The sequence below is a fragment of the Lissotriton helveticus genome, chromosome 1_2 (genome assembly GCF_964261635.1).
Source record: "Lissotriton helveticus chromosome 1_2, aLisHel1.1, whole genome shotgun sequence".
Taxonomy (NCBI): domain Eukaryota; kingdom Metazoa; phylum Chordata; class Amphibia; order Caudata; family Salamandridae; genus Lissotriton; species Lissotriton helveticus.
The window spans coordinates 93,315,395-93,328,399 of NC_136058.1; the positions used below are offsets into that span (position 1 = coordinate 93,315,395).

The following is a 13,005-nucleotide window of genomic DNA, read 5'->3' on the forward strand; positions in this document are numbered from 1 at the left end:
TCACCTAAATGACTGCTAAGGAGCTTACACGATTTTTCTTTAATGACAGATGGTTGCACAGGCAGATCTTCATTACAAGGCCTTTTGCGAAGCAGAGGTTTGCCCTTGGCTGCCGGAAGGTTATTAGTCAGAGCGCTCACAGCTTTCCGCATGCGCTTTGATTTAGACCCAAAATATGGGTCAGGGTCGGAGTCTTGGTCTTGGGCCACCATACGTGTAAAACTTGGCACATCTACTTGGCCTATAACTGATGGATGTAAAGCACCACTCAAGCCAGATGGCATGGTATTGCTGGCTGGGCCTTTAACCCCTAGATTGGCCTCAGTAGTTAGGACAACTGGAGAACTTAATGCAGAAGTAATAGGTCACCTTGGGTAAGAAGAGTCCAAAGGACCACCAGAGGCATTCAATTTACCTGGTTGAAGGGTTTGGCTAGTACGGAGTCCTCCAAAGTGAGGGAAAGATGTTGCTCCACCAACCTAATCTCGTTGTCCAAACCATGTCCACGGACTGTGTCAAGTAATTGTCAATTGTGGAACGAGTACATGGTGGTGGTTCATTAGGTGTGCCTGGGGTGCCCATATTTTTTCCCATGTTCAGGTGGACAGTAGTGAGGCTGATGTAATAAGAGGATGAGACCCAGAGCGCCAAGAAGGCCAAAACAATCAAAAACATATAAACAGTACCTCTGTTTTAAGGACCACCTTGAAGATGACCCGGATCCCTGATGTAGAACGTCTTCATCCAAATGGAGCTTTCCAGCCAACAAACATCCATTTTCTGGGTCTTGTAGTTTCTGTTCTCCTTTTGCAAAACGGCGATTCCTCCAATGACCTTGCATGCAGTAATAGTGTTCCGAGGTAATCCACGGAGCCCTTCATTGACCTTCAGGAACTCCTTAAGTTACAGTTCCAGGTGGAAATACAAATTCATGCATTCAGATGCCTCATGGGCAGCACTCTGACAGGCGTGCCAAAATGTGCAGTCCCTGGTTCATGGTCCCATTTCCCTTGCTAGAGAACTGTCGAAGCAGTAGTGCATAGGAAGTTGTGGGCTGGTATGAGTAAATAATCGATGTGAGAAAGAGAATTATGTGTAGCAGAGGTATGAGTCTAGTCCCTTCAGTCCAAGACCAGTGGCCCAGTCCACCATCACGTTCCACACCCTTTGGGAGAGAGCTGTGAACCTGTGCCAGTCCTGGTCAGACATGGCATCATTGAAATACCACCGCTGATGGTTACACCTGGAGGTAAGGCTAGTAGTAGCGTCTGAAGTCTCTCCAGAGGGGACTGCGACAGAGCAACACATATACAGAAACCAGCATATACAGAGTACCTTCCATCCACCCCACCAGGAAGACATACCTTTCATAATCGTCCTGGGAAACCTTGAAGATCACCTGTGGCAGGCTTCTGTGCAGAAAAATAGCCACCCTTCTGGATACTCAGGAGTAGCCGGCGTGGAACACACTATCATTTCCTCTCTGGGTCAAGAAGGGGCAGTTATCACCTGAGGTGTTTCCTGCAATGTGAGCACCCCCGGAAAGTGTTAGTGCGCATACTGCACCACTCCTATTCCTGTCCAGCAGACCATTGACATTTCATGTCATCACTGTAACATTATACATATTGGCTGTGGTGGTTGCCATTGGCGAGGAAGCAGGGACAGTGCTGCTGAAGCCTCCCCGCCAATGATGCCAAGGGTGCCAGACCGGAACCCACCTGGTGCAGTCTGAAGATACAAATGGTGCGAGTGTGGTAGTGAGAGCAAAACTAAAAACAAAACACAGTGTGGCAAATGTGCCCCATACACAAAATAAACCCCATCCCCCAAACTACCCCCTCTCCTATGCTTACCATCCAGAAGAAAGCATTAGTTGCCTGAACCTCAAAGTTAAAACCACATGTAATAAGGTCCCTCAGCCCCACCTGGCCTAACGGAGGCAGCATACCGAAGAACAAAGGGATACAGAAGGATATAATGGAGCTGGCTCGCATGCAAAATCACAGCTACAGTATTGCTCTAATCGGGGCTCCTTACAGAGTCAGGGGTCGGGTTCGGCCCTGCGATGAACCGTCTGCCTGTAGTAGTTTCCAAGGATGACGCCTCAACTAGAGACCCAGTGATTGTATTTCCCTTCCAGTTGCAGCTCTCCAAGTCTGTAGAGCCCTTGACCTCTGCCGGGTCCCATTCTCTTTGTTTAGAGTGCTTCTGGGGCCGTTCCATACCGAGGCTCGGAACGGTGGTCGATTGACAGTCCAGGGGCTGTTGTGGGGTGAAATGACTGTGCTCCATGAGCCAAATCCATACCTTCACCCGGGGATTCGAAGAAGTGCGACCTGGAGTTGTAGAGTACCCGCAGTTGTGCAGGATTGAGTACCATGTAGGAGAGTTTCTATTTCACCTGCTCGTAGGATTTCCACCAAGTGTGAGCCTGCCAAGTGTAATCGGGAAAGGTCATGATGCGACCAGCATCATTCGAGAAGCACCCTTTCTACTTGGCAAGACTGATTTGCATATGGCCAGGTCTAAACTGGGGTGGCATGGTGAGCAAAAGAATGATGGATTTAACCTAGATCTCTTGACTGGGGGAGAATGTTTTGATTTGTTCTGCATTCCGTCCATCAATTGTGTGTCTTTTGTCCTCTCGATGATTAAGCAGAGGGACAGTTGAGCCCAATCAATCCATGATCGTATCATTACTCAAGGAAAGTCTGTGGAGTGGTACCCTCCATTCCTTCGGAGATGCAGACAAATCGGAGGTTGTTGTACTGGGCTCTGATTTCTGTGTTCTCCGCCGTGTGCTGTAGAGTTTTGGTCAACTGTGAGGGGCGGGACACCTCCAAGGAGACCCCCCTCTCTGTATCCTCCAGTTTGGAGATTCGACCCTCTGCCTCAATCATCTAGTCAACAGTCTGACAGAGATCCTGCCTTAACAAAGACAAATCCGCCCCACCTCACCAATCTCAAGCACCAGTCCTCTGCCTTTAGGGACCAAGCATCCCTGCACCACAATTTCTGTGAGAAAGAGTGCCCAACCTGCTTGCCCCAGATGTCCAGCACTGGGTGGAGGGGACAGCATGAGCAATCAGTAGCGGGGGGAGGTGAGTGGCCTCCTTCCTCCTAGTCCATGCTGGTTCTCCACCAGGGCCCTTCTTCACCACTCCAGCAGACCCCTGCTAATAATGTCCAGCAGTGGAAAGGGGAGAGGCAGGATTAAAAGGGGGGCATATGGGGTGGCCCACCTTTCCCCAGGTAGTTACCCACTGATGTCCCGGCGGGCTGAGTGGAAGCTGTGTCAGGCACTAAGCGCTTACCCCTTGTGGGCTTGATGTGGCCCCTGCAACTGTGCTGAATTTGCCTCTCCTTGTGTGCTCTGTGCAGTGAGACTGGGAGGGGATGCCCTCCCCAGTCCATCAGATGCATTTGCTCTGGATGATTGATGGCTGCTATGAGCCCAGGCACTGACAGTTCTGGTTGTCGGGTGGGGGGGTGCTTTGCCCTGTGGTTGTGCTCCCTGCAGCCTCAGGATCTACCCGTGGGTCCCTGGTCACCTCTTTCAATCACTGGCATGTCTTGGAACTGGTCTTATTCCCAGACTGCCATCTTGAATAAGCGCACTTCGGGGGAGTAATAGCGTTGGTGCCACCACAAGACGTGAAGGATCAGGGGAGAGTGGTCCCCGTGGTGTGCGGACTTGTGAACAAGCTTAGCACACCGACCCCCAACCCGATGTGCTGAGCAGGCCAGACCCCAGGGCCATCCAGACAATGCCCCCTGGGTTGCAAGGATTTAGCTAGTCTAGATGGACCCCACACATTTGCCTTTCAACAGTTAACCTCCCTCAAACCCTCTCTTCAAAGTTGTTTTCAACATTTCTTCATGGTACATGCTGGCTATCGGTATTGTACCCATATTTAGACTTAGATGGAGTTTACCTACTGCTTTAGGCTGCATTCCCAAGCAACCCAACACTAAGAAGACCCGATCTCCACACTCTTGGTGCTGCTACCCGCATACCAGTTGGCCCAAGTCCTTCTGATCAGGCTTACATTGCTTATGGTATTAGGTTATTAGCTAGAATGCCACACACTCCTTTGTGATGCGGTATCTGGGAAAGAGGTGGGGTGCTGCTAATGAGTCAACTCGTCCCATCTCTCGGGCAAGATCTCATCTTTCATCATGTGTTAAAGTATTTCGTTTTTGCCTTGCCATCCCCTGAGATGGGAGAGGATATACCAGTTGAGGTGTAATTGAGCCTTCCTGATGCCAATTCTCACTACTATCTCTCCCTGCCAGTACCTTTGCAAGTTGTGCTGCATAATAATGCACATCTTGTGGCCCATGGAGCTACGCTCATTCCATCAACTCAGCTTGACACCACTCTCTCTGCTCTTGCTCAGTCTTCGCAGTGTGCTGTAGTCTGCTTGTAGACTTTCACAGCGGTGCTATTATACTCTGGCAGCTCGCCCTGATAGCTACCATCTTAGTGTCCCTCTCAATGGTGCCTCAACATTTCCACAGCCCACCTGTCAGTGCAGCATCAGGCCGAGATCATCTGGTGGCATTCACGGAGAAAGGGGGTGGGGGCTATCCTTTGTCATTGTCAGAACTTAGTCACACTACGCCAGGGATCTGAAATGCTTTGGATGGTTCAGTGTTGTGGGGTGGGACAGAAAATCCATTAAAAGGTTAAGATCCTAAGGATCGGGTACCCAGGTCTGGTAAGGTAGTGGAGTTTATCTTTGGGTTGCCTCTCATTTGCGGGTTTCTTTCTTGTAATGCAGAATCTGCACCTATATGATGCTAATCCAGTATGGCGTCCTATAGGAGTGGTTTGACTTGCTCCTTCCAGATTAGGAATCCTGATTGGCATAGACAGTGTAAAAGGCCAGGGATAGTGACGCGTATTGCCTGGCAACATTTTGAGTTGGGGGCTTTTCCGTTCTTCCGTGCAGTTAGCCACCCAGCTCGCCCTTGCACCCTTTTGTTTTCATCGCGTCCCTTACCTCTAGTTAGAATGGCCAAGTATTAGACCTTGTTGTTGGTGCTTGTGTTTTTTAGTTATCAATTGTTTCAATTTGAGCCAGTCTTATTAATTTCCTCTGGGCAAGTATTCCCCAAAGCTTCGTAAGAGGTGAGAAATATTAATGTTTTTTTTTGTTGAGTGTTTGTTAACTACAACCTGTAATATTTTTTGTTATAGTCCCCTGTATGTGTCCTCCTGTCCTCAAGTGTGCGTTCTGGGCCTGCAGTTTTTGCCCATTTTCTCTGTTTTGTCCCTGAGACCAATTCTTTCCTATTTAATTATTTATACATATTGTGTACTGGGAGACCTCTTGCTGCTGGTAAACTGGGTGTTTTCAGAGCTGTTCTCTTTCCATATCTGAAATTCCTAACAACCAGCCAGCCCTTTACAGAGAACACACACACAAGAACGTGTCTTGGGAGTGTACGAGTAGCAGGAACGCCACCTGCAGAGCCCATCCTGTGATATGCAACTATTTTACTGGGCAGCCCAGCTCATCACTATTAAAGCAAGCTCTTTAGAAAAAGTGACAACCCTCACCACAGATTAGAACTTAAACTATTTGAAGGCTGTTAGCTGATTTCTGTATTGTTCCGTGATTCCCTATGAACTTTAACAATTACTAAGGTAACCCTGGAATGCTGGCATCACACATAAGAAACCCATTATGATATAGGATGTTGCTTGCTTACCTAGTGCATTCATCTGGATTCAAGACATAGGACTTGATATGGATATTCGGACTTGGGGATATTTGGGAAATATACTGTATGAAGACTTTTGAGGAATTGAAAGAGTAATTTCATCGTTTACGACAGTTACAATTTCAACATGCCTTGGAACGATACAGAGTGGAGCTACCCACGCTCCCAGAGATTAACTCTGCAGACGCTAAATGAATTCCAGAGCAGTTAGATAAAATTGCCATCTATTGAACACATCACTCGCTGATGGTAAATACCGCAGATGCCCCTAGACAACTATGTTCATAGTGGGAACAAGATCTGAGGCACCTAGACAAAGACAAATGGAAAGAAGGGAATATGGCTTCCAGAAAACTAACAATATTTGCACGCCTGTGACTCGTACAGTTAAAATATTTCATGAACTTTTTTACAACCTGGAAAGGTTGTGGAAGTGTGGAAATGTGCAAACATTGTTATATGTACGTACAACAACATCTGTCTTGGGATGTCCATTAGATCTTAACCCGAAACTATGGATGCTGCAGATAATGGAAGATGTGGGAGTCTCCCAAGGCTCCCATACATTAATCGGGGTGAGTCTCCACCTAGATAAATGAGATATTGCATGTCACTGGAAAGAAGAAAAAGCCCCCTGTAGGATCAATCTTAATAAAAATCCAGAAAGGCAGATGTGATGAAGATAAAGTCTTTATTAAGATCTTAGTGACAGAGACCCCATTCAACTCCTAGGGCAGGCCACCGTCTACTGACCAGAAGCATAGCCCACCATAGCAACATGAGGATTCTACATTCCACTTAAAGTCAAAGACCATCATATGCATACAAAACATCAAAGTAAGACATTACACCCCCCCTGTAAGATGAATCGCTACAAAGCATTAATCATTTCCACCACTTTGAAGAAGCTATTCAAAGTTCTAGGGGACTCCCATAAAACACAGTAATATATTGGGGTATTGGTAGTTACTTTCAAGGGTCTGGGTCTTAAACTGTTGCAGTCACTCACTATTGACAAAATATCACTAGATTCAAGCTAGCCTGGCTGATGAGGGCTGTTAGCCCGAAACCGGTCCCAGGATGCTTGTTTCCGGTCCAGGAAAGACATGGCTTGGCAGTCTGGGCTGGACTGTTCCCATGAGGCACAGGGTCAAGACTGATTTGCATATAGCTCTGTCTGAACTGGGGGGCGAAGTGAGCTAAATAACCTAGATCTGTGACTGGGGGTGAGTGTCTGAAAAGTTTCAGCGCTCCGTCTATCATCTCCTTCTGTTTGCTTTGCAAAATTAAAGCACAGTTGTAGCAGAAACATTATGGCTGATCATGAACTGTGGAAGGAATCATACATGTGTTAACATATGCATGTGCCTAATCTAAATTAATCTCATCATGTGGGAAGTGGTATTCTGTTGCAAGAAAAAATAAACAGGTAGTGTTCCCGAAAAGACGTAGGGAGTGGCAGGATGAAAGTTGAACAGCATAGGCATGTCTCAAAGAGTGTTATAACAATTTTGGAACCACCAGGCATGGGCTCTGTGAAAGGCACTTTAGAGCAATTATATTTAGTTTTTCTTCACGTTTGTTGACAGTATCAGCATATTAGTTTCGGGGGTCATATAGGTTGTTTACAACTTCGTTATTTTAATGTAGGTGCTCTGCACCACAGTACAGACTTAAATACAATTTTTAAACCTAGTAATTGGCAGCTTTTGGATTGGTGGATAAGGTTGTTTTATTTAACATCCTCACCTTTTTGCTCGCTGTTGCTTTTCTCCTTTTCAATAAGCTTGATTTAGCAAGATAGATTGATGGGATAGGTGTGTTCATTCTTACATCTTTGCCACTTTCCTTGGGTAGCCTGCTTCTCCCCATTTTTTCACTTCATCCACCCCCTCCCAACCACGCCTCAACTCTTTAGTCATTTTTAGGTCTCACCTACGCAGCGTGCATGTGCTGCATAGGAGACCTTTAGCCGTCGTGCAGCTCTTTTTCAAAGCACATACTTGTGCTTGTGGCGGCATACGCCTTGTGGGAGCGCGCAGTAGTGCACCACAAGCACGAGTATGTGCTTTGAAAAAGAGAAGACTTCTCTCCCTAGCGCACGAGCACCACTCGCGGATACACCCCTTCGACTCTCTCTCCCTCTGCAGCCTGCACATTTTCATATCCCTTTTTTAGCTGGCGCTATATGATTTTAGTAATATACGATCTCCCTCACATGTAACTAACACGCCTGCTTCTTTTCTTTCTTTTTTCTAAACACAGTCTGCTACTCGCCCCTTATCCCTAGCTTTGAGAAATAACACGCTTGCTCCCACTTTACCTTTTCCCAATTTAATTGCCACTCACAAAACTGTAGTCAAACGCAATAAGAAATAACTGACCAAAACAGTCCTCATCTCACCATTTTTCTCCTGCAATGTTTTTTGCACCTTAGGAACTGGATCACCAGCCACGACCCTTTGGCCCTATGGCCAAAATTGAGTAACATAATTTCTGATGTTATTATTGAATATATTAAATTATGGCTTAAATTACAATAACATATGCATGTTTTTCCTCACGCACCCTTGCTCTATAAAACGAATCGTGTCCCATGTGATAGGGATGTTCTCTCATTAGACGACACCAACCTTATAGGTCATCTCTTGTCACATGAAAGCAGCACAATATGGTTGAATGCCGTGTTCTCTCAGTATACAATAACACTCTTGACTTTGCATGATAAATCACAATACTGCAAAGCTACAATGTATCCCTCAATTCTTCACAGCAAAACAATTTTTGAAATGAGAATATATTTGGATGTGACTGAAACGTTATAGACCAGTGAATCCCTACGGATCTAAAGGAATATGTGGAATTATGAATAATTCACTGATGTATTTCTCATATCCATTTCTCATTTTCTTATTTGGTTTCTTTTGTTTCCTATCCCATTCTACCCCTTGCACACAAAACAGTGTATTAAGTGACCGAGCATGGACTATGTAAAGTGTAGTGTTACCCTCTATATGAGTACTGTGGGAAGGCTGTGCCACTAGCAAATTATGGGGAAAAGTGACGGGTGAAGTACCTGAGTTAATCTCAGCGTGGTTCTCCTTCGGGTGCATTCTAGTCCATCATTTGTGTTTTGCCCAACGTGCCACTGTAGTCTCTTTTGTGCTACATAGCTAAACACGTACAAGGTCCCAAAGGCGAGACCTAGTGGCTATACCAATGCTTGTTTACCCTGTGATGATAAATTACTGTATTGATCAAGGTCTTTATTGTTCAATGTTAGTTGCATACAGTACATAGCATTGCTGGAAAATGAGTTACCTTTGATATTTATGTTTCTGTTTAGTTCTATTTAAATAACATTTTTAAGTTATTGGCACTTAATATGCAATTTGATGTGCAGCTTAGTATGCAACATACAGGTTCTTCTTCAGGATTTCTTGCAAGAAGTGCATTCCTATAGAAGAGATTTTGGAACTCTTTTCCCGTCCAATGTCTCTGGGTTTTAATGAGACACTGAACAATAGCGCCACATGAGCTAGTGAAGCGAATTTTAAACTGGATCATTAGTCTTCAGCTTTTCCATTAATCTGTAACCCTCTTGTCTTCCAGAAAGAGCGATTCTATGATGGCCACTGCATGCTGATAACACCATCCTGCACAGAGCTGGCTGATCTAATGAAGCAGTGCATGAACTACGATCCCAACCAGAGACCCTTCTTTCGGGCAATCATGCGAGACATTAATAGACTAGAGGAACAAAGTAAGCCTCACCTTAATTCATACAACCTTTTTAAAGATATAGTAAAGATGGAGTGTACTTTTCAGTATTTGCTTATATATTGTAGATGAATGCAATATCATGCCATTATTCTCTGCACGTAATGAGAGTAACCCATATTCTTTTTTTAATATGAACAACTTTATTGGCATTTGCCTCAATATAAGTACTGACCAGGCAATGGATAAGTAGAAATATATTATACATAGTCACAGTCGTGGAGAAACACTTTTGATTACCTGCCATCCTTTCTACACTTCTAACATTATAACATTGGACTCACTTTCTTACATGAGCCACCTCTTTTATGTTGTTGGTCTTTAATCCCATCTCCTTCCTGAATTTCTTCTGGTTCCTTCACATTTGTGTTCCAAAGTGTCCAACAATGTTCATTTGGCCAACTTGTTGTTACCCATCCAAACTAAGTTCCTCCATGTGCTACAAGTGAATGTGGCCTCAGCAGACTGGGATGGTGTGAAAATGTGTGTAAGACGAAAGGGAGCTTGACATTGGGTATAACAAGAGGATTAGAAGAGAGATGTGTGTGAAATATAAGGAAGCCTGACGTTGGGTTGCACAAAAGAGTCTAAGAGGTGCGTGAAAGCGATAAGGGCCTTTGATGTAAGGTAGCACAAAAGGGGGCTAAGAAGTGATATGTGAGAGCGTTAAAGATACTTTGTCATCAGGTTGCACAACGGAGAGTTGAAGGGATATTTGAGAGGGATATGAGACCTTGACATAGGGAAGTACAAAGAGTGGCTGGGGAGCGATGTGTGAGAGGTATGAAGGAACTAAATTGACACAAAAAGAGGGTTGGGTGAGATATGTGAGTGTATTAAGGACCGAAGAGGGATGTGTTAGGGACCTTAAGCCATATAGGAGGGCCAGATTTATGAAAAGTTGTGCTGTGGTTTAAGACAGACCAAATATTGTTTTAAACCAAGGCAAAACTCTAGTTAAATCATTCCTTCATACCTGTCTTTAGACTGTGTTAAATTTAGGTTGAGGGAGTTCGGCCAGGAAGCAGTTTTTGTGGGGCCAGGGTCTAAATACCAGGCCAGGCCCACATATCAATATCGGCACCCTGCAATAAATGAACTGGGGAAGCTTTCTTCCAAATTTATAACTAGATTTTGCAGTATGAGCATTGGCGCTGAAAAGTTGTGTTGGACTTCATGAATACTGTCCCTTCTTTGCCTCTTCTCCTCCAAGGTCCTGAGTCCAACTGGTCTTTTTCCTTGTCCTTAGTGCTTGGGTGTGCATGGTAGGCCAGAAGCTTTTACCTTAACAGTGATTACCATATAGATTTTGGATTTAATATCCTTTCATAGTGTTCATACACCAAAGCATATCAGGGCCCTTTCAATATTACTCAAAGATCAACACTGTTGCAATGAATAAGAAGTAAAAGAAATAACTATGTAAAACAGCATAGAAATGAGATGTAAGGCGTTTGATGCTTAATGCATGCAGTATGAAGCCTACTAATTGCAGGTAGTAATAGCTATTTCATGATACGCTTGACAGAGATGAAAAACACTTGTATTTATGCAGCATTAGAAACTGGAAAGTTTAACCATATTTAACAAAATACACTAGCTCTGCAGGAGACCTCACCCAGGACAGTCTACCAAGTTTCACAGTGAAGATTTTTGGCCTAAAACTAAATGCAATGATAAAACAGTGTTAGCAATCTTAAATGTCACTGTTTGTGGAAGTACATATAGACTATTGGATAGGATGTACTCTGCACAACATCACATATATTGTAAATGTGCATCATCATATTCTCTTATAGTGCAGGACTAGTGCAGGACTGACGAAGGCCGAATCAGGATGGGGTACATCTGCACATTATACAGAACAAATAGATGCTATTTTTGAAAGTGCAGATTGTGTACAAAGGATAACGTATGAGATGGAAATACTGCCAGATTCCTTTTATTTTATTATAACATTTTTGTTTAACTCAAATTAAAAGAAAAACTGAAACATATAACACGAGCTGAAAATGCAGTAGATTGGGCTTATGTGCAAGACAAAGGCAGTTCAAGAGTTAATTCAGGAATAGTCTGTGAAAAAATATAAAAAAATTGTACAGCCATATGGCCGATTAAGACATTCATGTACAAAAGTTCACGTTCAAAGGTGTTCTCCCAGTGTTCAATGCTGGATGTATGTGTTGATGCAGAAGTGACAAGGTATGTCTTTCTGAAAGGATCTCTAGTTTGCTCATGCGAGACAGGGATGTTTGTAGAAGGTGATACAAGCCTTCTCAGGACAGGTGCTAGTAGGCGACGTAAGTTCGGGTCTTGAATTTTGCACATTTGTTAGATAGTCTGTCTAAGCAAGGTGCATCTTTAATGAGTTGAGCTGTAATTCCTTGTTAAGGTGGCCAAGTAGATGGTATGGACTTGCTGTTACCATGCAGATTTTGCAATGTAGCTTTATCCAAGTTTAATGCTAGATAATTGATGCCATACATGTATGACTGGATCTTTGATAAGCAGTTAGGTAGTTGAATAGCTTGAGACAGGACCTCTTTCTGTCCTAGATTTATGATTTGCTCTGTATTAGAAGTGATAATTCGTAATTTTGAGTTATATATTTGGCTAGCACCTGTTAGTGGCTTTCTATGCATAATGAAGAGCAGAAGCTTGAGAGACTATACCAAGGGTGTGTCTTAATTTCTGTTTATCGGTTGGTGTGTGTCAAATATTTCCAAACAAACACCACTGTATATCCAGTCGAAAAAGATGGTGTATCCAGTGTAGGGGAAGGTGAAGGGTATCAGGAGTGTGTAAGGGTGGACGATATTCTGCAACTGACGATTTCCAAATCTATTTAAGCATTGCGGTCTCTGTATGCTGCTTGAAAACATAATAAAGAATAACTGTCAGGAGTCATTGTCTCACAAACTCTGGAAACAGATATGCGTCTCCAAGCTCCTTGCCATGAGCGCTTTTGCGTACAGATAGTGCTGACTTTGGCAAGATTCTCTTACTTTTCGGACAGTCAAGAGATGTAGGACTAGGTGCTGCTTAGGGAGAGTGAGGCAGATCGATTAAGTTGACGTTCAGAGACTGAGTGGCAAGGTGACCCTCCAGATCTATGGAGAATTCCAAGTTGATGGCCCGTGCTATACATTACGTGTCCTAGGTATATTGGCAGGGGTAGGACCCAATGGGACATTTCACAGGGGAACGGGAGAATCACCTATTTACACCGCTAGTTTCCTACACCTCAACTGGCAGGTGCAGTATTGCCTCTTGGTTAAAATGAGCCCATCCTTGAAGTTCTTTCATCACCCTGCTGTTCATGGTCACCAAGAACCTCGTCCACTCTGCGTAGCACGGACAACTATTGTGCCAGCTGTGTGCCTAAGTTTTGGTGCACAACTCTATTGGGACTTTACAACTGGGCCGATGCTCAGGGGCACACTATTTTAGGTGCCCCTATCAGGAGTGCATCATTGTTGGCACACTGTCTTT

General features: G+C 44.3%; 1 protein-coding gene across 4 annotated transcripts in view; it reads left to right on the forward strand.

The window, feature by feature from the left end:
* Nucleotides 1–13,005, forward strand: part of JAK1 (Janus kinase 1) — a 490,769-nt gene that overhangs the window by 388,633 nt on the left and 89,131 nt on the right. For all 4 annotated transcript variants that reach the window (XM_078669080.1, XM_078669071.1, XM_078669099.1 and 1 more), the window contains one exon: nucleotides 9,346–9,496. In XM_078669080.1, coding sequence (XP_078525206.1) covers nucleotides 9,346–9,496 — 151 coding nt within the window. The remainder of the gene's footprint in view (nucleotides 1–9,345; nucleotides 9,497–13,005) is intronic.